The sequence below is a fragment of the Poecilia mexicana genome, unplaced genomic scaffold (assembly GCF_051168715.1).
Source record: "Poecilia mexicana isolate PSO_F unplaced genomic scaffold, ASM5116871v1 scaffold_17, whole genome shotgun sequence".
Classification (NCBI taxonomy): domain Eukaryota; kingdom Metazoa; phylum Chordata; class Actinopteri; order Cyprinodontiformes; family Poeciliidae; genus Poecilia; species Poecilia mexicana.
In genome coordinates this window covers 26,082,283-26,108,880 of record NW_028263386.1, presented here as the reverse complement: position 1 = coordinate 26,108,880, position 26,598 = coordinate 26,082,283, and the positions used below count along the sequence as shown (strand labels likewise).

The window sequence follows — 26,598 nt, the reverse complement described above, 5'->3', positions numbered from 1 at the left end:
CCAGTTGGAATGTTTAAACACGAGCCGAGCCACACAAGCACCTGAGAGCGAGTGAAACCACATCTTGGAATCGGAATATTGCTTTTATTTAAATACAATAAAATTTTGCAAAGTAACAAAACTATTGGCATATGAAATTCAAACACCATTTAACTGAACAAAAACATGGCTCACTTCATTTTGTCTGCGACTAGTGTCGGCAACACTAGGTTTTATTTTCAACTCGCTGCTCGGCAACAGAAACCCCCTCCCCTCCCCTTACACCCCCCAAATCATTTACACTGTTCAGACTATCTTACAACAAGAGTGCTGAATAAAAATGAGGTAAGAAAGTGGTTTGAAGGTTACAGATCATGCAGAACATGCTGAACAGCAACGAAACTATTTTTGTGTAGGAGGAAGTAAAAAAAAAAAAAAAAAGAAAGAAAAAAAATCGTGTGCATCTCAAAAGAAATCGATTTACACAGCTTTTAATCTTTGGTTGACGTACGTTGAAGTATGTTGGATGATTTCACAGCTTCTTCCCCCTCCCTCCCTCCGTTGGCCCCGCTTCCCACAGGAAAACCAGTGGAGCTAAAACTGAAAGTAAAGAGGGGGGGCATGGTAATACTCTTAAATTCACTTTAAGATCAAATAAGTGGGTTTTCTTCAACTCCTCCCCCCTTTGCTGGCTTATATTAACATCTGACGTCGACAGGTGCTGTCGCCCATCAAGGCAAATAATACTTTATACTATACAAAAATGTACATTCAATTGAGCTCAAGCTATGAATTGGCAATTGCAGCGTGATATCTGAGTTAGTGTTAAACATTTGTCAGAATTTTCATTTTATTTTGCCTACATTTTATTTGTCTTCACAGAGGGCAGCCTGGGAAGAGGCTGAGCTGTTTAAACACTGTAAAACAATAGAAGAAGAAGGAGAAGAGTCACCGGGCTACTATTTAACAGGTTTCGTGGAATTGTTCATTTTGTGGAAATAGCAGCCCTGTAATAAATAAACACTAATAACAGTAGAACTGAGGAGGACTGATGCGAGAGTTGGACTTGATGCAAGGTGACGGCAGCAGTGTTGGCGCGCCGACAGAAACAAAATAAAGACTCTCCCAGTTCTTGGATCCCGACATTGAGCAGCTAACCCCTCCCGACTCTGTCTCGTTTAAAAAAATAAGCACTTTTTTCTACTTCCTGTCTGTCTCTTTTTTGCCGGTGAACCCCTTTGAGCGGTTTGGGTTTGGTTCTGAAGCCGCTCCAGCCTGCTTGCCACGCGCCCCTCTCACACTTCCAGTTAGCATCTCCCTCCCTCTCCCTCCCTCTCTCTCTCAGTCTCAAACACACACCCTTTGATGATTGCATTAACACTGGAAAGGCCCACAGTACAGACACGCGCATACATTTCAAAACCAGTTCACAGTCTCGCTTGCTAACACACGTACACACACACACGTGCTTGCGCGCGCACACACACACACACGCGCACACACATATATAAGCACTGTACTTTGTGGTCAAGCTGGTGGCTAAAGACAGTTTCTTTCTTTTTAATTTCACATATACTAATTATATTAAGTTGTACAAGGAGATACTTTGTTTCTGCCCTGTGCGAAGCAGGGCAGACGCACTTCAAGCAGAGGTGACGTTGGGCTGCGGTTGTTGGCCAGCGTCGAGCTGAGTCTGGGGCTGCTGAGGCTGGGGCTGCTGGGGTTTGGGGTGGAGCTGCTGGAGGCCGGGGGCGGAGGTGGACCCAGGGGTGGCGGCAGCAGTGGCGGCAGCGGCTGCAGTGGCGGCAGCGACGGCCGAGGCGGCAGCGACGGCCGAGGCGGCAGCGACGGCTGAGGCGGCGCCGGTCTGAGCCGTTAGCTGAGACAGCTGCTCGCTGTTAGCCAGAGATTTGAGCACGGCGTTCTCCCGCTCCAGCACAGAGTTCCTCTCAAACAGCTCCTTGATCTGCTCCTTTAACACCTCCACCTCCTCACGCACTGCATACATCAGATGGCTTTTCACCAGGTCCTGCACAAAACACACGGAAAGGAGCAGGTGGTTCAACAGGCCAATTTCGGCGCAGCACAAAAATTACTTGATTTTATTAACAGTTGGTTTATTTCAATTTAATAGAAAATCTGAAACTTTTTCATTTTAGCGATTGACAGCTAATGTCAACCCAAAATTCTGTTTCTTTAAGAATTGGAGGATTACTAAAAAAAAAATAAAAAATTGAAAAAAATAAAAAAAATGTTAGGAAAAAGTGTTGCTGAGCATTTTTTTTTTTGAACAAAATAATAAAAAAAAGTCTGGGAAAATAAGTGTTCCTAGTAGTAAAGGCAAACATGGAAGACTGTATTCATGTTTTGATTCTATATATTGGAAATTTCTGACGACTTTGTTCATTTCATTAAAATAGTCTATTAATTTTTATTGTTCAGAAGGTAATAAAAGTGTTTTTTTTTAAAGTAAAACAAAATTTTTAGAAACTTCTATGTGGTGTTAAGATGAACACAATCATGAGGAGTGATGCCGACTCAGTAGTGCAGCAGATAATTATTGAAGTCCGACAAAAAGCATATGAGAAAGTTGACAGGAAGGAAGACATTTGGAGAAAAAGATTGCAAAAAAAACAAAGTCAAAAGCAATGAAAGTTTCCATTCCACCTCAGCAGAATCACATACCGACTGTCTCCATGTCACGCTGCACTGATGCAGTAATTCATGCAAAAGGAGCCCCAACCAAATAGTACAGTAGATGGACATACTTAAAGTAGCTCCACATTTCTGTATTAAAATCAGTTTCATTTGTTCTGATGTAATATTTTAATTTTTCTAACAAACTGAATAGTGGGATTTTGCAACCTGTAAAATCCATAATTCATCTATATTTCACTCTCATGAATCTAAATAAGTTGGAAGTTTCACTTTTGGCAATGAATTAAAGAAATACATTAAAATTCTGATGATTTTAATTAGAATATTTTCTTATAGAGAACAAATAACTGATGAGCTTACCATTGCCTGTTCAATTTTATTATCAATGGCAACAATGTTGGTTCCAGAGGCACTGAAAGAAAAAAGAAAGAAGGAATTAGATCAGCTTTAGCTTCCCTGCAGAAGTTGGTCATTTATCCTGAAACAACAACAAAACACCCAATACAAGAAATCGGTCTGGACAGTGTAGATGGCATCGGTCAGCGCGTATATAAAGGAAAAAGTTATTTTATAACAGAGTAAAGAGGGTAAACATCGTCTTTATGACACATAATCAGTGTTAAAATTTCATAAGAAAATCTGAGATTTTCTGGGTGCTGATCACACAAAGGAAGAAAACACAGAAGTGAAAAAAATGGAGAAAACAAACTTGGTTATAATGGCACAATACTTTATAGGAGGAACATCCGATATGTCCGGTAATATTTAAAGATGATAAAAAGTTAGGAAGTGGAAGGAACGGCTTTTATCTGAAAAACATGGCAAATAAAATCCAGTAAAAGAAACCGGCAGAAGTCGTCACTTAATTAGAAGCACTTAGTTGTTATTGCAGGGAACAAACAGGAAAAAAGGACACAAAATTTTACTCCGCTGTAATCTCAGTGAGTTGGTTCTACACAGTATTGACTCAGGAGGCGTGAATACAAATAGAATAAAATTTATTATCCCACAGAGGGGAAACTTAGGCGTGTAACCGCAGCATCGAGATATGCAGGTTTACACAAAAGTCTTCCAAAAGTCTTATAAAAATATATAAAACAAGATTACCAATAACAGCAATTAATAGTAATGATATACTGCACAAGATAAAGATACTGTGCAGTTATCAGAACATAAATATTGATCAATGATTTTGATTTATTTAACCTCCTACCATTTCACAACTTGTGTTGGTTTGTCACATAAAACACTGAATTGTGTGGAAGTGAGACAAAATACGAATCCTTTTTGAAAAACACTGAAGTATGAGCAAAGTTACTTTTCTCCACTAGAGGGCGACAGAGAGCTTTGTGTCCAGCTGCATCAGTCAGACTTGAACCAACTGTCCAACTGTTGTCCACAAACTCTCATGAGTTTCTGAAACACTCAATATTTTTGTAAGACGTGAAGCTCAATCCCAGCATGCCTTGCAGCACAGTCCCCGTCCCGTCAGCCCCTGAACCCTACCCTCTACCCCCTACTGGGGACAAGATGTCCTGTTCCTCTGCAGTCCGTCCGGCTGGTGTGCGCGAGACGGGCGGAAGCACTCGGCTGATTGTTATCAGTGGGATGTGCTGGGGAGGAATGCTTCCCATACCTCTGCTGCCATGACAACTCGTCACTCATTTTATTCTCTCCTTCCCTCTGATTCGTTCCTAAGACACGACTAAGCTACATGGCCCGCCCGGCCACCTGGCCTCACACGGCTCCTGAACGCCCGCTACGAGAGATTCACTCTGTGACACACGCCCATCGCTTCAAGACATAAATTTATTCTCAATTCTTCCCCCCCCCCCGCCCCATAGACCACATTATCCCCCCCACCCAACCACCACCACGAGAACGAACCGTTTCATAACCCAAAGCTGCGAAAAATGTGTGTTTAATTTAGGCACAGTGAGCTCTCCTAAACTTTTCCTCCCTAATGGATTTTTTTTTTCTTCCTCTGAGTCTATAAAATAAAGAGCTGATGGACTCTGGGTTCCACCCTTGTTGCTTCAGTGGCTTTTGACAGTACAGAAAATAAAAAACACACTTTGTACACCCTACTGCTCCGCACTGCCCCAGTGTGTTTGGGTTCACACCAGCCCACTATTTGCCTACTTCTGGAAATGACATGACTTGATTTGTAATTTGAAGAGACAATGGCACAAACAAACCACACGAAATTTCTCTTACAACTCTCAAATCAGATCTGAGCAACACTTAATCTGCGTATTAAACATTCTCATGTTTGCGGTTAGACGTTCATCTAGGTACCCTAAAATCATTCAGATAACCGAAACTGTGACAGATCTTCTGCTGTGGTTCCTCCTCCCAGAACTCCCAATGATCTCACTTCTACATTGAAAAAATAAAAAATAAAGAGAGAGCGAGAGAGAGAGAATGAAGTCGTCTTCCCTGGAGCTTTTCCTGCAGAACTCCTGTAATCACATCAGGGACTAGAAGACGAGGAAAATTCAAAACACCAGTGCGTACCGTCAGTGGGACTTGTGCCAGTGACGGATCTGTAACTATGGTGACCGGAAAACATTGATAACACAACAATCGTTCCTATGGAGTCGTAGAAGATTTGTGGGCTCAGATTCTTATTGAACCCTGAAGGTTTGGGTTGATGCTCGCAGCTTTAGCTGCAGATGTAGTAGTTGCGCTGATGCAAGCAGAGAAACAAAAACCTATCAATGCCATATTAGGACACCATCTGGTAATTAAAGAACTTCCAAGAACAACTGGAAGTTATTTCAGGTAAGCAGGAGGAGAGGCTTCTGGAAACCACACGAGTAACTGAAGAAATTTATTTATGCTTTTGGGGGAGGAATCAGTACAGAAATCCATCCGTCCTCAACTCAGTCCCCTCAAAAGGAGACTGTGTCGGTACTGCAGTGTGTAAAGTTGAGCCTCTGAAGCTAATGGGCTGGGCTGAAATGAAACATAATGTTAATGTGGGTTTCAGCTTACTCTTGATTGTGCAACAGATACTTCTGTAAACCTCTACATCAACACGGCTGACATTTACAAGCTCTGCATACGGGTTCCCATACAGCACTGGCAGTTAAACAGGAATGCCAATAAAAGTCCACTAGAGATAGCAAAGTATAGAAGGGCGAGAATCTCATGGGGCCATCAAATTGTTGTCATTTGTGACGGATCTGCTGATGTGTTTAAGAGCAGCAGGGTTCCCGCTGTGGCAACGCGCTTTACAGTCAGCCTTCCCGGGTGATATGACAAGAGCAGAGATCGGCAGGCGAGATCCTGACGTCATGGCGTTGCATAACCTCACCTGGTCAATGGCGATGCATACAGTACATTCACAGCCCTTCAACTTTTTCCCCTATATTGTGAATGTATCAGTAGCTGCGTTTCCATTGCAAATGAGTGCAAATATTTGAATATATTCTGCTGATATTCTGAACTTGTCGTGTTTCCATTAAATAAGAAATTAAAAATCACACTGAATAAGCTTGTTCACGCAATAAGTCACTAAAAATCATGGCAGCGACAAATATAAACAGTTACACGAGAAATAATAATAATTCATCCATGGTAGTACTGCTCATCATCCATCAGTCATCAGAGGTGAGACATCAGCGTCTTATTCAGGCAGACAGACAATCTTCCTACACTAGGGAGTGGCTACATGTGCTGTGTATTAGGGAAATTGTTCTCTGTGATTTTACAGAAGAGCTGCGGATTCGACATGTTTGACTGACGCACAACATTTTATGAACGGTGCATCTTCTGACCGCACACGATCTGAAAACCCCCAAAACAAACCATCCTCCTCCTGCTACTTTCTGTCGTCTTTTTTTCAGAGAAATTGTCTACAATACCCCTCAGGGTAAATTCCCTCAGGGAATAACGTTTTTATCTATCCATCTATCTATCCATCAGTCGTTTTGCCAGTAGTAACATCTGCTTTTAATCATGTGACTCGCATGATGTAAATAGATCCATTTCAATGTGGCAGAAAAACCATCTCATTGTAGCAAAATCAAAAATAATGAGTTTTTTCAACATAGATGTGTTTCCATTGCGCAAATTTATTTTGTAGCTCCAATTTGTGCAATGAACTAAGTTTAATTGAAACACAGCTCATTACACATATACTCAAACAGTGCCAGCTTGAACAGGTAGTGAACAGGTAGTGTGGTTTTTCCAACATGTCTTGGTAGGTTTGCAGTTGTCCATAACACAGATAAACTCCATTTATAAGTTATGAGACTTTTGATTAGCATCTCAGAAGCTCAAAAGATACCTGATCTATGACCCTAAATTCCAGAGGAGCTTAATAAGAGGCTGATGTGTAAAGAGAAGCAGCAAAAGCAAATGAGATGGATTAGCAGTGCTTGCCAAAAACTGCTGATTTAAGACTGCAACGAATGATTATCTTAGTAATCGATAATTCTATCAATTATTCTGATTATTAATCAACTTATTGAATGAAAAAATGGCACATGGTGCAGATTTTTCATTTGCCCATTTAACTATTTACATACAATATTAGAAATGCATTAAGATGCAAATAAATTATTTTTAAAAATAAAATATTTTATTGTCTCAAATGCAATAACATAACATTCTTGTAGTGAATCTTAGGAGTTTATGAGTTCTGGGTAAAACATGGTGGTTTTTATCTTAAAAGCAATATTTAATATTTTTTGTACAGTTCTGGATGAATTACTGGTCGGAGTATGTTTTTTTTTTTTTTTTTCCAACAAATGGCCTTCTTTAGGCTGGACAGTCTAGCAATCGCTTAACCATTAACTGAACTTCAAATCAACAATTGATTAATCACGGTTAATTGCTTCAGCCCTATTTGTATCATTCTGAACATATTGCTGTAAAATATCTCTGCTTTTTGGATATGGAGCCGTTAGCATGTCCTGACAGTCATGACACCGTCATATAGCAACAGTCTTCAGTCGGAGGCCTCTTGAGACTTGCTGCAGGACTGACTGCTACTGGAGATTCTTCTTGCCCAAAGATTTTCAGTCTCAATGACCCTTTGAAGATACTTGGATAATAAGAGTTACAAAAATTATTTTCCCTTTGGAATAAATAAAGGATATTCAAATTAAATATAGTGTGGGTGTTTTTCTCATTTCAGTTGACAGACAACTTCCACTGGTTGTGCTAAACGCATTCTTACACAAGCATGCACCATGAGTTGTCAGAGAACATAAAGAGGAAGTACAAAAATTGCAACCAAGTAAGCTTCAAAGCATAATTTGGGTGGCAATGTCATGCAAATGAATCGAGTTGTAAAACTACTGAGGGTCACATCACGTTTCTATTTAGAGCTTCGTCTCAGCAAACAAGGCATAAGGAAATCAAATGACCGGGAGCTGGTGGGTTTGTGGTTAGAACCCAAGACTGAAGGGAAAAAAAAAAGGAAGTAGTTGACTGTTTATAAACCATTTACTGAAACTTTTTCTGCACTTATAGAGTCAGTTCTAGATCATTTCATTTGTAATTTACAGGAAAAGTTCCCCATCATCAGAGCTGGTTGTGTCCACCTTGTAAAACATCAGGTAAAACTCACAATACCTGTTTTCAAGTTGCAGATGCCAGTTTGCCAAGTTATTTTCTTTCCATCTAAAAGTAACAAAACCCAATCGGCTAAAAGGACATATTATTACAGAGGCAATTACTTGTCATCACTCTACCCATTCCTGCACGAACCTACAGACACACTCTTTACAACTCAGCACTTCTGTTTGCCTCAAAGCACTTCAGAGAGCATCTATTGACGTTTATGGAATGAATGGAGCTCTAAGACAAATGACACAGCACCACTGTGAACACACATGACAAACAAAAAGCAGACCTGCAACTATGAGGAGTTTCCCCCCCCCCGTTTCTCTTCTATCTATCCTCAAAACACCTGTGACTGTGTGTAAATGTTGCTGAGCTGCTGGCATTGTAACCACGCTCTTGTTCAATATTTCATGTCATTTCAAGCTGTATATTTGAAATAAATGTCAAATATACAGTTATATATATTGTATGTACTAATAATTCACTATTTAACTCTAAAGTTAAAAAGTAAATAGTTCCTTTTTAGCCATTTATGTTTACTTTTTACTACTTATTTACTTTTAGAATCTTAAATTAATATGAGACAACACTTTAATTTTCCTTTGGGATCATTAGAATATTTTTGAATTTGAAAGAAATGATAGAAGAACTATCTACTAATATAGTGCACATTACATTTTCCTGTCTGCAAAATAAAGTCAGTCATGTATGAGCTGGCTGGTAAAGGAAACCTTCTTTTTAGTTGTTTTTTGTAAGTTCCTGTATTTGCAGACTTTCAGTTATGCTAAGAGAAATAACTGAAAGTTTAAACATTTTAATGGTCAATTCGTTTTACCCACAAGGTAAATCAAAAACTGAATATAGTTTATGAAAACAAAATCGAAGCTGACTGGCGCAAAAAGTCTGATCAATGTCTTAGTCTCTAATAAACGTTAAATAGCTGACTATGTAGTTAGATTCTAATGGAAAGGGTGCATCACCAAAAAAATAAAAAACTGCTGGTTAGAATATCCATTATGTTAAAAATGGCTCAAAGGTTAAATCTGTGCTCTTCTTTGGGATTTTACTAAACCCGTTCCATGACTTCATCTTGTTACGTTGGAAACGGACCCCAAACAAGCCCGAGCAAAAAAAAAAAACCAGACAATTATGGGTCAACAACACGAGGGGTCATCAACACCAAGATCTTCAAAACACACTGGCCCAAACACATTGTTAGTTATCCCCAGCTTCCATGGAAACGCGAGCAGACTCGGACGATTGGCGTCTCCACAACACCAACCGCTCAGAGAAGCAGAAGAAAAGCTAAATGCTTGTAACGAGGCCGCTGGCTTCATCTCCCGGCTTTGTTCTGGTTCAGTTAAAACAGACGGCACTGATCCGCTTCATGCTAAAGCTGCAGCCATTAAAAGCGAGACGTGCATTGATTACTTTTTGGAATGTACAGTTCCTCAGTTGGCTGCTGACGGTGTGTCAGCTGTATATTCCTCTTAAAGCAGTTTCATTTCCTGTCACTCACTTATGCTTTCAGCTGTTTCTTTTCCATTTTTGTAAATGTCATCACAGCAAAGTTCAGTTCCTTTAAAGAGGGGCCCCTCGCTATTGCCCTCCCACACTGTCAGCTGGACATTTTCTTCAGATTCAAACAGCAATCAAGGAACAGAAGAAGATTTCAGTGAAAAACTGTGCTGATTGCAACAAAGCAGTCTTGAAAACATTGAGACTGCACATACAGTACGGACATTAAACCTTGTTTAGAACTACAACTTTATGGTGCTACAAGTACCACAGAGATCTGACCATCAACTTAGCATCTAAGTGAGGAAATTAGTGTTTGATCAGTTGTTGCAGCAATGCTCCTTCTTGGCAATAAAAAACACTGAACAGCATTTGGAGGTTGAGCAGCCAAGTTCATTACATAGATTGTCACTCCATAAACTTATTTCTTCTACTGACTTTAGCATTATCTTCTGGAAAACAATGAGCAAACGGGAATACTCTGGTTTCATAGCGTATGGAGTGAGAGTACACAGAGACCCTCTGTGGGTGTGGAAGTTTACTAAAAGTAAAGTTCACGGATCGCCACTGGTTGAAAAATTTAACCTGGATATGTCCTAGCATTTAGATCGCCTCCTACGATAAGATTCACACCGTTTTCGCCAACTCTGTTTGTGCAGCAATCGGGGTAGCATGCTCCACATGTTCTCCGCACATTGACCTTGTGGTCCAACTGCTGCAGGCAAAATCTGATTCATCACGAAATGCGACTTTCCTCCTCAAATTTCACTTTCAAATTTGCCGATATCACTGCAAACTGTCCTGATGGTAAACGGTAGTTATGACCCATCCCAGCAGCCCTAAGAGGCCACAGACTATGTCGGCTTGTCTGAGTAGGGAGTTGACGGCCAATGGTCTGGTGAACCTGCAGAAAACTACCTTTGGTTCTCAATTGTTACGGAGTGAGGACACAGTCTTTTTGTGGTGTTGTCTTTTTGGGACAATAACTTAGCGCTCTTCTATATGTAATTTGGCATCAATATGGACATCGTCCGTGGGTCAAATCCTGTATTCAGTAAGTGTGGGGAGCACTGGAACTATTACAAACATGAACCATGAAAGAAGAAAAAAATGTGTGGGACATTTCCTCAATTTTTATCTGACTAGTACTAAACTCAAGTGATTTAAATGCAGTTTTGTTGATGCCTAATTAAACCACAAAGGTGAGTTTTGTCAGTAAAAAGCAGGATTCAGAGCTTTAGCACAAACACATCAACATAAAACATCTGCTTCTAGTAAATGTATCCTGGGTGAGCTGCATGCAGAAAGAGTACCACAGAATGAAAACTGACTGGCAGACAGACCAGTATATTCACAACCTCTTCCTAATGAAACCAGTCTAACAGTCACTCTCTATATTTGGTTCTTTTTGGTTGGATATGCAGAGCAGTGAAGACAGCAGATCCATTTTGTCTCCAATCAAACTGAAGCCGCTTCTCTTCCAGCTCCAGAACCAAGACAAGACGTCTTCCTGGGTCTGACTTTCTGAAATAACTATAAAACTGAACATGTGTTTACCTTCTTCACAAGAACAAAACAAGCCAAGCACCTCCTTGTTCTGGTTGGTGGCTAACATGAACCCTTGTTTGAGCCCACGGTCATTAAAACCTTTTCAGGCTCAGTTTGATTCAACACAAACGCTTTTTGGATCTTTGAAACTGTAAGTGCAGGACCTGGAAATTTATTCATACCACTATTTTACACATTTTGTCATGCTACAACTAGAAACCTAAATATATCGCTAATGACACTTTGTGAAGGTAAGCAAAGAGGTAATTCAGAACACGCAGGAACTAACTGGTGATCAAGAGTCCGAACGTGTGTGATCAAATCTGATTTCTAACGCTGTTGCTCTGTTTCTGGCCTCAGAGTTTTGTTAAGCTACATTAGAGAACAAATGGCTTCAAGGCTATTTGTTCAAGGTTGCTTCTGGTCAGATGCTGATCAACATACAAAATGCTATGTTTATCCAAAAACTCACTCCACACATCGCCATGGTGAAACATGGTGATGGCGGTATCATGCTGCATGGATTCTTTTTAATCAGCAGGGACAGGGAAGCTCAAGCTAGTTGGAATTGCTGAGCCAGTCAGAACTACATGTTGGTGTGTTGGAACGGCCCAATCAAAATCCAGACTTCAATCTAAAACGGCACTGATTGCACTTTTCTGTCCAATCACTGATCTTTAAAAAGCCTGACTTGTAGATACCGTGATTTTTTTTGTCTGGAAATTTGCTAAACATGGGGGGAAAGTTGGTAGCAGTGGGGTGACTATTGCTAATAGCAAATGTGCAGATGTGACCAGGTGGGTAGTGGCTGATTTTCAGATCTACTCCTGCATTGGCCGATTGCTGAGTTCCCAAATTTAAGACAATCGGTGAACCCCTACTTAAATCCAGTTGAGCATCTGTGCTAATCTGAGTTTGAGATACTCTCGAGAGAAGGGGCCAAAAATTCAGATATACCCCAAACTCACATTGAAGGATTTTTGAAACCATTATAAATACGATTTAAGACTTATCATGAAAGAAATGCACAAAGTATATTTTTGCATAAGTCAAGGGACTAGAACTGTGAAATTGCTTGGGTCTGTTTTGTGGCTCTTGGCAGCAGCTTTGTGTTTCTCACACTGACAATGGTTGTAAAGTCTTAAACCCCACAATGACAAGTTTTCTTTCCAATATAGAATGGACGTAGCATCGTTATGGGTTGGCAACAGAAGCGAGTCAGTGGCGAAGATGAACTCTGATAAATTTACACTTGCAGACGTAAAAAAGCTAGTTACCATAAGCTAACTAGCTTATGGTAGTTAATTTATGGTAACTAACCATAAACTAACTCTACTACGCGAGTCACACCGCGTAGTGTGACTCGAGGTGATCCGAATCACCTCGAATCACCGAATCGAGGTGATTTGGTAGCCTGAATCACCTCGAGTCACACTACGTGGTGAGTGAAACTCAAACTTTTGCCCGATGTAAAAGTCCCACGAGAAAACACCAACATAAGATATACAAGGCTAAATAGTCTTGCCACGACAAAATTTAAGACCTGTGATTAACATGTTTAAAGCCAACTTATGTTTTCTTGAATGAATTTAAGACATTTTAAGGTTTTAGACATAAATGAATTTAAAACTTAATGATATGAAAAATGGAAAATATATATACTACTTTTCAGGTTTTATTTTTACCCAAACAATATCCAGAATTTGTAGACAGCTCCATATTTATGTGCTGCTTTAGACAGAGAATCCTAATAAAAATATTTCAAGGGGAATTACTTTATATATATATATAGTTCCCACTAAGGATCTCTTACTGCTGCTCAAAGTGCCTCCAAGTGTTTAAAAGATGAATAGAAAGAAGTGAAATTCCCCCCATAAGGACTGGTTGAACTGGTTTTTAATCCGATTACCTGTCTGACCATTTGAGTTGGCCTCTCTGGACTCCATGTACTTTTTTTCTTCTTTGAAACTCAAGAGGAGAGCAATTATCCTGGTGGATAGCTCTATAGAAACATTAGCAGAGCTTGTGAAAGCAACGCCTCGTCATCCCTTGAGCGACAAAGGTGTTATATGATGTCACAGGAAGCTCAGGAGAACGACTGCAGGGAATTAACAGGGCGAGACAGATCTTATTGAGACGGCCGGCGGCCAGCGCTGCATCTGCTGCCAAGCTTTGTTTCCAAACTCAATCCATGCACGTGTCAAAAAGCAAAGCTCACTGCTGCTGAACACTGCACGCGCTTTGTTACACTCTGGCAGGCCGGCCCAGTCCAATCCAGCTCGGTACTGTACCTATCGCTGTGAGCCTTTGAGTCTCTTAATCTGCTTCCAGACTGGAAGGCCTGGTAGAAAGCCGTGGAGGGGTTCCTGTGTCAACCACATCCGAGGAAGAGAGAGGAGAGAAGAGAAGAGAAACAGTGAAGAGAGAGAGAAAACAGTGAAAACACACCGAACTGATTCTGGAAATGCTTTTACCAACTTAGAATCCCATTACAAGACTCTAATGTCGCTGTGGTAACCGTGTAATATCGTCAGTGTGACGCTGAGGGCGATCAGAAAACGTCACGTTAAAGTGGAATGAAGCAGGAATGGATGCTGAACTTTATGGGCCTCCTTCCTCCAGCCGGTTCACATGTTAAATTCCTTCCTTCATAATTTCACATGTTAAGTTCTTAACATGTGAAAATGTTAAGAATTTGAAACAAGACCGCTTTCAAATATTGGAGCTGGAAACATTTTGGTATGAAAAATATTTGTACAATCAGATATTCTGCACTTTTTAAACCAGACATTGAGAATAAAATCAGACGTGACAAAATATCAGGATGTCTATAACTGAACAAACAAGGAACATCTGGTTTAGACTTTTAACCTGAGATGCATTATCGGCTGGTGTCCAGAATTGGTTGATATTTAGATTGACTGGCTCAACGGAAACTGAAAACTAAATCCCTTTTTCTGAACTTCAATCCAGAACCGAATGGCACTCTGGGGGATGTAGGCAGGGGAAAGGGTTTAGAATTTGTTATTGTGACAGAGCAAAGTTTGCTTAAAGATAAATAACGGCATGGAGTGAAAACTGTGGATAAAACAGGAACGGTCACGCCACCAGTTTGGCAGTATTTCAGATATTCAAGACAAAAAATAATCAATAAATAGCAACATTGACTGATGTGAAATGCTTATATTGTGACACATTTCTTAAGCCACATTGTCCTGTCCTACTTTTTAATTATTTTGTCTTAAATTAATAATTGTCTGCTCTCCGACACACACACAGTGGGACATCACCCCTTACTGTACAGAAACACTCCATTGTTTTCTTAAAAACTATGTTTGCATCAGAAACTAATAGAAAACATTGAAGAAATATTCAAAATGCAGTTATTTTTGTTTCTTTTTTTTTTTTTTTACAGAACTAAACACGACTAAAAGCCGTATTGACACATTGAGGCTTTATGAGAAGCAGAAATCGGAAACAAATCCCCGATCGTCGCATTCCTACATTTACTTTCAGTTGGTTACAAGGACACTGTGTTCCATAGCAAGGGATGGATGTTGGGGGTGGGGAAGGAAATCCCCCCACTCCTGCCCAGTTGACCCCCATGCACTCACTTTACACACACACACACACACACACACACAGCTTGGTTGTCTTTTACAAAACTAACTGGTCCCTTCCCACCTCCACACGTGCACACACACAGACTGTGGAGTTGATCTACAGCATGTGTGTGAATATTACTGCAGCCAAGGCTCTTTCCTAGAAACCTCTGGCACAAACTGCCTCTGTCACATTACCTCATGACTAAACACTCTCGCTCTCTGCTACAGCTCTGCTTAAAATCACTTTGTGGGCATTGGAGCAAAAGAAAAACACCCCCGAAAAAACAAAAAACCTGCGCACATCCACACGTGTGGCGGACGCACACCTCCGGAGAGAACTCCCCTCCTCCGCAGCTGAAACTTAGAGAGCTCTGTACGTCTCCGCTATCGGCCCAAATCCACCAAATCAGATGACTCAAAGTCCTCCTCAAGAACCCGAGTCATCGTTCTGCTGTTTTTGAAGCAGCGAGCGCTCGCTTCTCAATGCTGCTCTTTGTGAGTCTGAAACACAACATGTCAATATCGTTTATGAAAGCCGCTCTTTGTGAAAAGCCTGCATCGAACGGTGCCAAAATGTGAAATCCAAGACCTAATATCAGAAATGAGGAGGATGGAAGGAGGAAAAACAAAACAGAAATAAAGAAAAAGACGAAGCATATATTTAAACCACATAAAGACTCTGTTTATCCCTCCATTCTTTCGGCTTAGAGCTCATGGTTTAAAGCAGATAAAACTCATATATATATATATATATATATATATATTTTTTTTTTTTTAAATGCCCAAAAGCAAGTCGAAGACCAAGCAACAAATCAATATAACTGTTTTTTTGGCAAATGTTTGAAGGTTGATGTCATCCGATCAGAACATGATACCTCACTTTCACTCTTCAGCAAATCATAACAACTCATTTCTAACTAGGACTGTCACAATAAGCAATAAATCAGTTCATCACATGATAAATTAAAACCAGCTCAACAATTTCCATTACCATGATTTATCGTTTTTTTTTTTTGTCTTTCTACCAAAGCTAGTGGTAAAAGTTTTCAGTGTGGCAAAATTATCATTTATCGCAGTAACTTCTGGGACAATTTCTTGTCTGGAAAAAATGTTTTGCCGTCTTGAAGAAGCTTATTTCAAATATTTTTTTCCAAGAAAAATATTTGTGTTTGTGGAGCTATAATGCTGTGCCACATAGTGGGTCATACAGTCACCCAAACATAATAAATCATTTTTTCATCATGATCTTTATTGTTATTACAATAGCATAGCAAAATGAACTATAGGAGTCCCATAGTTTAAGCATGTAATCTAATCTGCTCAATTGAGCTAAAGAGGATTAAACATATTTGGCAACACTGAGACCACTATGAATTCTGTCATACAGTCAGATCTTAAAAAAAATTAAAAAACAGAATTCATAGGGTTTTTTTTTTAAATCATCCTTATTTTATCCTTTTATCATCCAATCACTATAGTACCTCAAAATATCATGAAAAAACGCTAAAGTCCAAACTGCCAACTCCTACTGGAGAGTAATATTTATTAATTATTTGATTACTTTATTTCCCAAACATCAACTTTACTGAGAATCTAACTTATCTAGCGCACACAACAACACACCCCAGTTAAACCTTGAACTGAGTGGCTGTCACACTGGGCGTGGAGGTGATGACTGAAGCCAAGTCGGCAGACCTTCAGACCAGCCGGATCGGTCCGACCAGACCGACACATCTTTCTCTGAGGAAACGGCTCAGAGGATCCACAGAGCATGTCAATCCCTCCTTGTTTACACAGAGAGCGTTCACACACACACTAACCTCTCTGTGAGGTAACTCCAGATAAAATGTGCCCACCGAATGTCATATGATGCGAGCGGAGGGCCTCGGTGGTGGAAGCGGGGAGCGAGCTGAGGAATATCAAGTGAATAGGAGGTGGAGAGCTGAAAACAGGATGTAGCAGGGAAGAGTGGAGGCCACGGAGGGAAAAAACACAGTTGCACACGCTGTCCTGGTGTCACTGTGACACCCACACATCCACAGCAACACTGAGACCAGGAACAGGAACCGTTAGCGACCCCCAGCTCAGAGCTGTGGGTACGGCTAGCCCAGCGCGATCCCTGCCTGCCAAACCTCATCTGATAAAAGATTAGATTAAAGATGCACCGATCCGATATCAGCATCTCCGTCAATCCTGATACCGGCAAAAAAATTCTAGACTGGGTGTCATGACAATATGCCCCATCCATAAGGGCAAATCTATTCAGTCTAATTCTATGCTTTGTGCTCTGAGCGACATCATGCTTTATTAGTTATTACATTTAGTATTTCTAATTGCTCTTTCTGAACCATTTAAAAGAAAATGTGTTGCAGTTTATTTTTTACATGTTCGACCAAGGCAGTCCACTTATTGTTTCTGTCAGTTTTGGTTTCTTTAATTCAGTAAATTTATCTGTTTAAAAAAAAAAAAAAAAGAAAAAAGTTTTAAGTCAATTCAGTACCACATTTCTGTATCAGACTGGCATCAGCCGGTATTGCACTTCAGATAACTTTTTCTTGAATTTTTACAAGGTTCTGTTCATCTCTTTAGAATGGCTATAAATATATACAAATTATTCCATCATTAGTAACCATTTCATTACCAGTAAGACCACTATTTTTAATTTCAGCGTTAGCTTCTGCAGAGTATAGTCTTGCATTTTTAGATGTTTGGCTGAAAACATGCTCACAGTTCACCACTGAAATCAGCCATCTGAACCGAAATAGTCTCTGATACCAGATGAGCAAACCAATTCAGAGCACAAGATTATCATTCAGCAATATTCACTAGCAGCAGCAAGGCCTCTGATTGATCACCATCAATGTTCCCCAAATAGATCGCAGAGAAACAACGCGTCATAACGAGACAACAAGTTGGCCGACACCCCCCCATTGTTATCAGGAGAATAGGGGCACAGTGGAAAGAGCACTGCTGCAGACATGATAGAGCCCCTTCCTCTTATCAGCATGGGAGACGAGACCCGACTACAAGCTAAACATGTGTCTGGACACAAGCACAATGAAAACCTGGTTACAGAACCAGAAGGTCTGCTGCTGGTCACGGTGTAAAAACTAGCTGGTGTTAAATATTAGATGGATATCGAAGCTGATTTAGACAAAGCGTTGATGACTTGCTCTGCTACAGCCTCGTCTTCCTCAGACTGCAGAGGAGAAACAGGAAGTACAAACCAGTTCCATAGCATTTCAATATAAACAAACTTTAAACAAATTGACACGAGGAAGAAAGAACACAAACTGCTTTAAGTCACCAGGCCTTCAAAATCCTTCCGTCGTATCAAAGCAGCAGAGGATAGAGTTTTCTCTGAAACTGCCCCTCCTCCACCTGCTGCTGCGCCTTGCCTAGCATGTGACTGAAACAAAAAATGCTGCACTTTATCCTAGCAAGAAAGATAAATATGGACATTATATTTACATACAGCTAGGGGTTTATCATTATTGTGAAAAATTTCTTATAAGAATTTTGATTTATTTTTGTCTTGATAAACATTTACTTTCCAAAGGGAAATTAAATAGCTCACTAATTTAAAAAAAATCTTCAAAGAATAACTTTAATGTGGGACTTCAACATTTTAATTTAGATCAGTCGAAAATAATGTGGTCCGTTTTTTTTTTTTTTTTTTTTTTTAAGGGTACGCATTTAACCGCGCTGTGGAATTTAAACATGCCGTCTGAATTAGTGTTTCATTGAGTTGTCTGAGTGCAAGTGAATGCAGCACAGAAAGCTCTGCTGAGGTACCAACTCTCCCCTCCCTCTTGTGTTTGGATGAAAGAGAGCAGAGAATGAAAACTAAAAAGAACAGCTGAACATGTGTCAGTGTTGCTATGCCAACATGCTTTTAATCCAGAAAGTTTTCCTTCTTGCCCTTTTTGGTCATTTACGCAGCATTCGCACTGAAGGGAGACGTCACAGGTTTGCAAAATGTGACAGAGAGAAGTTGAACACTTCTGAATATGAAGCTGCATGGCAGAAAACCAGCTGTACACGATACAGAAATGGGGAACTTTTTCTTCCCATTCAAGCTGGATCAGTAGAGGATGGAGCGTACAGCTGCAGATTTAGTAGAACTTGGACTTTTTAAATCGATCTTCATCTGGATCTGTGCGCTGGGATGAAACAGAGCATGAAAACTAAACCAGAACACTTTCAGTTTACAACAACATCAAGCAGAACTTGCTCTTGTCCGTCATAATCCAAATCGTTCACAGCTACTACTTGTTGATTTTAAAGTTCTTGGAATTGACAAACTTAATAGGTCAAATATTCAATTGGATAAACACGAAATCATGAAAATGTACACAATTTTCATGATTAAAATTATATACATTTGAATCATTATATAATTTTATAAATTTTAAAATTATATAAATTTGAATCATGAACTGCCACTAGTTAAACTAAAATATGCAATGAATTTTCATAGAATTTTTGTGATCAGTTCATAAATGTAGCAGATATAATATCCTGAGATATCAGAGTTTTTAAGCTAGACACAATAGGCAACATTTTCAATTCAAAAACTTTTTTTGTGGCTAAAATATTAAAGAAACAGACATACGAGCTCAAAAACAAAGATATATTTTTTTATTTATTCAGCCATCAGATTGGTGCAAAATGTTAATCTAGTCATTTAGCTTTCAAGTGTTTCAGAAAGCCTGATTATTAATTTTAGAAATGTGGACTGTGAACGCTGACGTTAGCATCTGAGCTGCTGCTGCATGTTAAGCACTGAGATGCTATTTTAGGCTTCAATCTTTACTGACAGGCTAACTGCTTTTAGCACAACAACAGTATTTTCCAGAGGCCAATCAGATCGTTATTTGAAGCAGAAACGATCCCTCCAAGAGAAACTGCTTCATCATCCATCTTTATTTAACGATGTTGGATGTTGCTTGTGCGTCAGATTTACGGGCATACCAGAAACACTCGAATACAAAGGTTCCGGTCTGAACTTTTGTATGTATATATATATATATATATATATATATATATATATATATATATATATATATATATATATATATATATATATATATATATATATATATATATATATATATATATATATATATATATATATATATAAATTTTAAATTAATTGCATTAAAATTTGTAACTTGTTTAAGAATCAATTAGAACTAATTAATTGAAATTAACTCTTTATAGCACTGCCCATAATCAGAATGCTTTCCCCAAAAATTACCATATTATACATTTGCTTAGTATAACAAAACAAAATGAAACCAATGATATACATAGAAGCATTGGAACTATAGTTAACTGTGTTATTTAACATCAGCAGGAATAATTGTTGCTTCTTTGTTTCAAATATCAATTAATTGAGGCATATGTGTTTTGGTTCTTTATGCCATCATATGAGATTAATTCAATAGGAATTATCTCGATCTCTAATGGAAACTGGTTAACTCACAAGACACCACATGAGAATAAATAATTTATTTAAAAGAGAAAAAAAAGACTAATTAGAATTTAAAATTAGTTCCAAGCTCAATAAACTACCCACATCAACGTGAAGCACAATAAAACTGTTACTGCCAGGACTCTACAGGCTGCATTTCCTGCCTGCTCTAGATTCTGGCACCTCTGTGCGACTGTAAATGGAAACCACTGAGAGATTTCAGGCACTGTATCATTTCCGCTTATGTGTGCCATCTACTACAGCTGAGAACTGAGAGATTACTTCAGGAAGGAGAGTGTGCTTGTATCTGGAGATAGTAAAAGCCAACGGCGTCCATAAGCGTTAGCTGCCAGAAGTCTTTACCTTTGCATATGTTATAAAAGGAAAGAAAGAAAAGAAAAAAAAAAAAGAGAAGGGTCTTTGGTTCTTAACTGTGTTTGTTTAAAAGCACTAAAAAGCTCAGGTAAAAGTGCAAACCCTGCTGTCACGAGTGTGGCAACACAAACTCAAACACTCTGCTTGTTTATATTCCAAAGTATTTTTCCTGAGCAGGAACTGGCTTATTAAAAGGTCAGGCATGCAGCTCATTTACAGGAGGCCGCGATTAGCCCAGGGCTACCGGAACAGTGAGCTAAGTCACGGCAATGAGGGCTACGTTTTCTTTTTTCAAGCTGTGCCTTAAAGCCATCAGAACACACACACACACACACACACACACACACACACACACACACACACACACACACACACACACACACACACACACACACACACACCATCCTGGGGTCTGTGTTAGGAAACAGAAGAAGCGGCTTTGGGCAGGTTCAATTTGTGAAGTCTGTCCACCCTTTTTTTTTTTTCTTAAACAGGCATGCATTGCCGTGGCAACACACACTGCAAACCTCAAGATAAGAGATCGCCTGTGTCAGAGCAGCATGTCCGGACCAATAAATTGTTAGGCGGATGAAACGAAAAAGTGACACCGGCGCACACTGAGCGAGAAAAGTCTGTCAGAGTGAAACTATTCTATACAACAGGAAGCGCTCACGTTGTCTAAAACAGGCTGCTTACTCCACAACTTGTTCCAGATTAGCACTTAAACCCGGGGTTTCCTCTCGAAAAAGGTCTCACGTATTCGAGTGCAATATCTTTTTTTTTTTAAATGTAACACCTATTTTTAACAAATATGATTAAGAGAATTGGTTGGTAGCTGTCATTTGTGCACTCCTGCTTTGATCAGGTGGATAATCTACACTCCACATGTCTGACAGTTTTTCATTTTGCAGTTGTTACATTTTCCTTCTTGCTCTTAGTGGTTTAGGAAGTTAAAGTCTTTTTAGTTAGTCTTTTTAAAGATGCACCAATCGACAGACTAGGAACCGGAACAAGACGATCTTTTCTTAATCAGCTCTGATTGGTGATCATCAAAAACTAATCTACTTTTCCCCCTTTTTATTAATTAGAGTTTATTGTCACTGTGTACATATACAATGAGATTAAAGCCAGCTCCACAACAGTGTGAAAATAAATCAGTGGCGTCTGAACTTACTGGCAAAAATCAGGAAGTTAAACGCATAAGGGGGCCACAAAATGTGCCTCTTTTTATTTCATCTGCTCAATAATAAAAAAATATAGTAAATTTTCTGTTGAAAGCGGACCAGTAAATCATTGTAGATACAAAAAAACAACAACATTATAAAAGTCATTAGAATCTATTCATATTTTGAAGATGATGTTATTTAGTGGTGAATGAAACGGTGTCTGCCTTGCATCAGCCAGCGATACTTGCAGGCCAGATTTGCTCCATTCTAGAACTGAGGTTAGGCTGCTCAAAATCCTTCAGAGGGCCGCACCCCTGCATTAAACGCATCAGAACAAAGGACTACCACCATTTGTCCCTCTATAAAAGCATCAACTAACCTCATGTAGCGTTTTAAGTCTTGTAAATCTTTCATTTCTTGTTGGATTCAGAATACTGATATGTGTGAAGAAAACCAATTATTGGTACAAATCAGGGAAAAACAACCTAATCGGTGCATCCGTTTTTGTCAAATCAAACTTATGTGTGTGACTAGTCTAGATGCCCTTTTCCCTGGAAAAAAAAAAAAAAAAAACACATTACACTTGCAACACTACCATACACACACAGAGAGGCTCTGAGTTGTAAACAAGAGGTTTCTATATTCAACAGCTTGTTCCTTGCACTGGCCTCAAGTGTTGATTCTCTATCATTTTTTTTTTCTTTTGGCCCAAACTAGAAACCAACATTTTCTTCCTGCGCTCCACTGCATTCCCCTCCCATCCATCTGATTTGAGGTGAAGGTAAACCAGGTCCTTCACCTGATGAGATAAATGAGCAACAAGGGCTTCCTGTGATCTGCGCGGTACATTTCTTTCCAACCTATGTTTTTGAACTGAGCTTCTAACAGGGAGAAACGCCACAGTTGACAATGATCCTGTCAGACTCGATAAAACCTGCAAACATTTCACATAAGAAAGCAGGAATGTGTTACCTGTCCTCCTCCCCGTCGACAGGTAGGATTCCAAACAGGCTTGTGACAGTAGGAGTGGAGAGTTGCAGGGTCTCAGGCATGAAGGGCTTCCCGGCGTCCCTCCCAGACACAACCGGAGACTGTGCCGCTCCCTCTGACTTCCTTCCGCTTGCCTCCACCTGTCCAAACCCGGTGGCGGGGAGGCCCTGCACCCCCAGTATCCCTGGAGTCTTGGTGTGGGCTATCAATCCAGGAGGCAAGCTGGAAGTCGTAGCATTTGGCATGGTTGCACTGGAGGCACTGAGCACAGCGGCGGCAGCAGCAGCGGCGGCGGCGGCGCCCACGGGTGCACTGGAACCCACTCCGACTGCAGGCACGTTTTGCACACCGGTAGCCGCAGGGTGGCCCATGGGCTGAGGTTGTACAGCTGGGGCGTACTGACTCGCAGTCTGAAGCGGGAGTAAAACGGGGACTCCAAACCCTACAGTCTGAGGCGCTGGTGGTCCGGCAGATACAGCCCCCGCCACCGCTGTGCCAACATCTCCAGCCTGACTCACTCCAGAAGCCGGAGTCGGGATGTGTCCGCCAGTTGCAGCAGAGAGGCTCGACGCTGGAAGAGCCTGTTGTCCCCCAGGAAGTCCTGCAGGTATGGATGCAGGCTGAGGCTGCGGGTAATACTCCTTCTGGTGCTGTGCCAGTCCAGACGACTGGCTAGTGATCAGGTGGACTCCGGGAACCGGCTGCTGGGGCACGTAAGGAGGAGGCATCATTGGGGACTTCTGTATGTGGACCTCAGAGTGGGGCAGACCGTTCTGTCCAACGGGAAGCACACTCTGAGCCGCATGAGGCTGAAGACCTCCTATGGATGACTGAGAAGGAACTGTTACGGGTTTCACACTGGAGAAGGAAGTGTGTGTGGCCGAAGTACTGCCTGCATGCTGCTGGCTGCTGTAGCTCTGATGCAGAACCTGCGGCAGTAGCGAAGAGTGAGACCCTTCCGCCATGGACCCCAAACCGGGACCAGAGTGAGTAGCCGGGGACACTGTGGACCCCACTGAAGGTCCAAGCCCGCTGTCCCTCTCTGCAGCAGGGTCCAGGGTTACACTGCCGTGTCTTATGCTGTCAGTCCCAGAGTCCTTCTCATAGAACTCTGTACACGTCCACCTGCCTCTCCGGAACGGTTCTCCGGTACCATGATCCAGTTTGATGACCCTGAAGCGTGATGAGCAGCTCACCGTGGAGGTGGCAGAGCTGGACCCTGCAGCAGGCTGGGAGGTGTTGGCTGACACGCTGGGGCTGGCTATAGCAGGCAGCTGATGCTGGACCCCTCCAGACGGAGTCATGAGGGGTAACCCAGGTGTCGGGGTAATCCCCAGCTGGTTCTGACCGCCATGAACCGAACCGGAGCCTGCAACCTTCCTCAGTTCGGTTGTGTTACCTCCCGGCCCAGGCGGCGGAGTGGCCTGAGGTGCGTTTGCTGGCGCCTCCGCCTCTCCGACGTTATTCAGAGCTTCGTCGGAGGAACTCCTCTCGCACGCGGGCTCGTACTCAGCTCGCGACACGTCGTATATTTCCGACGACATGTCCTCAGTTCGCGACTCGTCCGGGTCGTCTAGACTCTCGGTGTCGTCGGCGGCCCCCACGGCCGCCACCTGGGCCTGAGTCACGCTTGTGATCTGAAAGCAGCTCTTCTTCTTGGCCGGCATCTTCGACATGTTGGCCAGTCGGATTCCCGGTCCCGTATGGCTGTGTTTGTTTGTTTTTTTCTTTCTTTTTTTGCTCCTCCCTTCAAAAAGAAGCGAGCTGGTGGAAGCTTTCTGTCTTATTTCCAACACTCGGGTCTGGTTTTCCTCTTCCTATTTAGCTGTAATCAAGATGAATCTGCGCCATCCTCTTCCTCTCTCGGTCTCCTGTTGCGTTTCATGAAGCTGAACGCCACACTCCGCGTCTCCTTGTCCAGCAGTAGGGGTCCTGACACCGCCGAAAGCTGCTTGGATGACGACTGGTACAGAATTTAAAGTCAGCCCGGACCGGCCTGCTACTTCCCCGGCTGTCCACTCGTCGGCCGGCCGTTGTCGCAGAGTGTTCCCAGCTGCAGGAGCTACTTTGAGCTAAGGAGGCCCCGCAGCCCTTCACTCACTGAGCTAGCTAACAATTCAAGCCAAGTGGCTGCCGCCGCACACTCCCCCTCTACGTCGGTACAAGTATACGAGACATCTTCACGAAAGCGCACCTACGTCTCAGCTACTTCCCTAGCGTCAAGACGTCCGTCGAGAACACTTTACTTTGTTACTATCTATAGTGGAAGAGCGAACAGACCTCAAAACGTTCCGCTTGAAACAAGTGATAATCTTAACAGCGCCGACAGCTCCCTCCCTCTCTCCTGACAAGATGGCTATGTTGTGTGGAACCGCGCTGCATCATGGGAAAGCAGCGAGCGCAGCGCAGGAGTGTTTACGTACGGCCAGTTTGTGAATCACTCATCCTGCTGCTTTCAAGAACCGTCGGAAAAATTGCTATTATCGAATGACTAATCAACTTAGTGTGTTAACAAGCAGTGAATATGACTGAGGTAATCTCAAGTTCTTACTTTACTTTACTTTACTTTACTTTAAATATATTTTTACATGTACTAACCATTTAAAGCATTTATAGATCTATTATTATAACTATCTAATGCATAAAGACATTAGCATAAAATATGTGAACGTTTTCCTGTGCAGTGATATGCAGGGGTATTCACAACCCAGAACTTTTTCACATTCTGCCACAAACATAATTATACCGTATTCATATTATATATATATATATATATATATATATATATATATATATATATATATATATATATATATATATATATATATATATATATTTTTTTTTTTTTTTTTTTTTTTTTTTTTTTATATATATAAAATAAGACATACTTTATTTTCTTACTGTGTGAGTTCAAGTTAAAGTTAACTTTAGGTTAGTTAGAATTACCAAAATTATTTCTATTTGCTAAATGCCAGAAAACTTATAACTCTTTTTTTAATGTTCTTGTTTACACACATTTGATCAGTATCAGGAATAAACGTCTTCTAAGCTGTATGATCTGGGTCAAACCTTTTTTGATTTTCTTCCACAAACTTAATAGATATTTCAGTTAATTGGAGGCAAACCTGTGGATGTAATTTAAGGCCACACCCAGAAGACACCAAGTTTTCTGGCATTTAGCAAATTTTTGCAATTCTAACTAAGCTAAAACAAGAGGTTTGGGTTGTCCTCAGACAGTGAGAAAAATGAGTATGTCTTTTTATTTGGTGTATCTAAATATTTGGGTTCAACTTAAAATCTGAAAAGTGCGGCGTGCACTTTTATGGTGCCATTACCTTATAAGTCCGAACTCGGAGCTGGGAATTATGTTACATCTGAGTTAACAGATGTAACATAGTTAGAATAGTCGGAGAAGTTGAGATTCCAATTTGGCGACACCCAAGTAGCCGTTGTTCATTCGTAATACCTCTTACAACCACCGTTTTAAGGTTTACTTTCCATAAGCAAACACCACTTTTAATTTGTTCAGTTTAGAGTTGCAGGTGCTGCATGCAACACTGATTTTAGATGCAGTCTGACTTGTGTGTCTTAAAAAATAAACATGTTTTTCACAGCAGTTTACTACAAAAACTGACATTTGTACAAACATTAGAAAACGTTAATATCTTAGCCTCTTGAAATAGGTTTTCTTGACTACGTATACTTT

General features: G+C 40.8%; 1 protein-coding gene across 2 annotated transcripts; it reads right to left on the bottom strand.

The window, feature by feature from the left end:
- Nucleotides 1-64: 64 nt before the first annotated feature.
- LOC106918796 (TSC22 domain family protein 2) lies at nucleotides 65-25,212 on the bottom strand. Of its 2 annotated transcripts, XM_014988810.2 has the most exons (4): nucleotides 22,875-25,212; nucleotides 13,572-13,646; nucleotides 2,998-3,049; nucleotides 65-2,008 (listed from the first exon to the last, which is right to left on the bottom strand). In XM_014988810.2, exons 1-4 carry the CDS (start codon nucleotides 24,566-24,568, stop codon nucleotides 1,622-1,624), a joined length of 2,208 nt encoding a protein of 735 aa, XP_014844296.2. In that variant the 5' UTR covers nucleotides 24,569-25,212; the 3' UTR covers nucleotides 65-1,621. The 2 variants fall into 2 exon arrangements, with proteins under 2 accessions (XP_014844296.2, XP_014844297.2); XM_014988811.2 differs by lacking the exon at nucleotides 13,572-13,646.
- Between the last annotated feature and the right edge of the window lie 1,386 nt (nucleotides 25,213-26,598).

Excerpts from the sequence above, each read along its gene's own strand:
- LOC106918796 (XM_014988810.2), bottom strand. The coding sequence starts at position 24,568 with ATGTCGAAGATGCCGGCCAAGAAGAAGAGCTGCTTTCAGATCACAAGC. Across the intron at positions 3,050-13,571 it reads TCAAAGGCTCACAGCGATAG|TGCCTCTGGAACCAACATTG; the intron begins GTACAGTACCGA and ends TTTTTCTTTCAG. Across the intron at positions 2,009-2,997 it reads ATAAAATTGAACAGGCAATG|GACCTGGTGAAAAGCCATCT; the intron begins GTAAGCTCATCA and ends TGTTTTGTGCAG.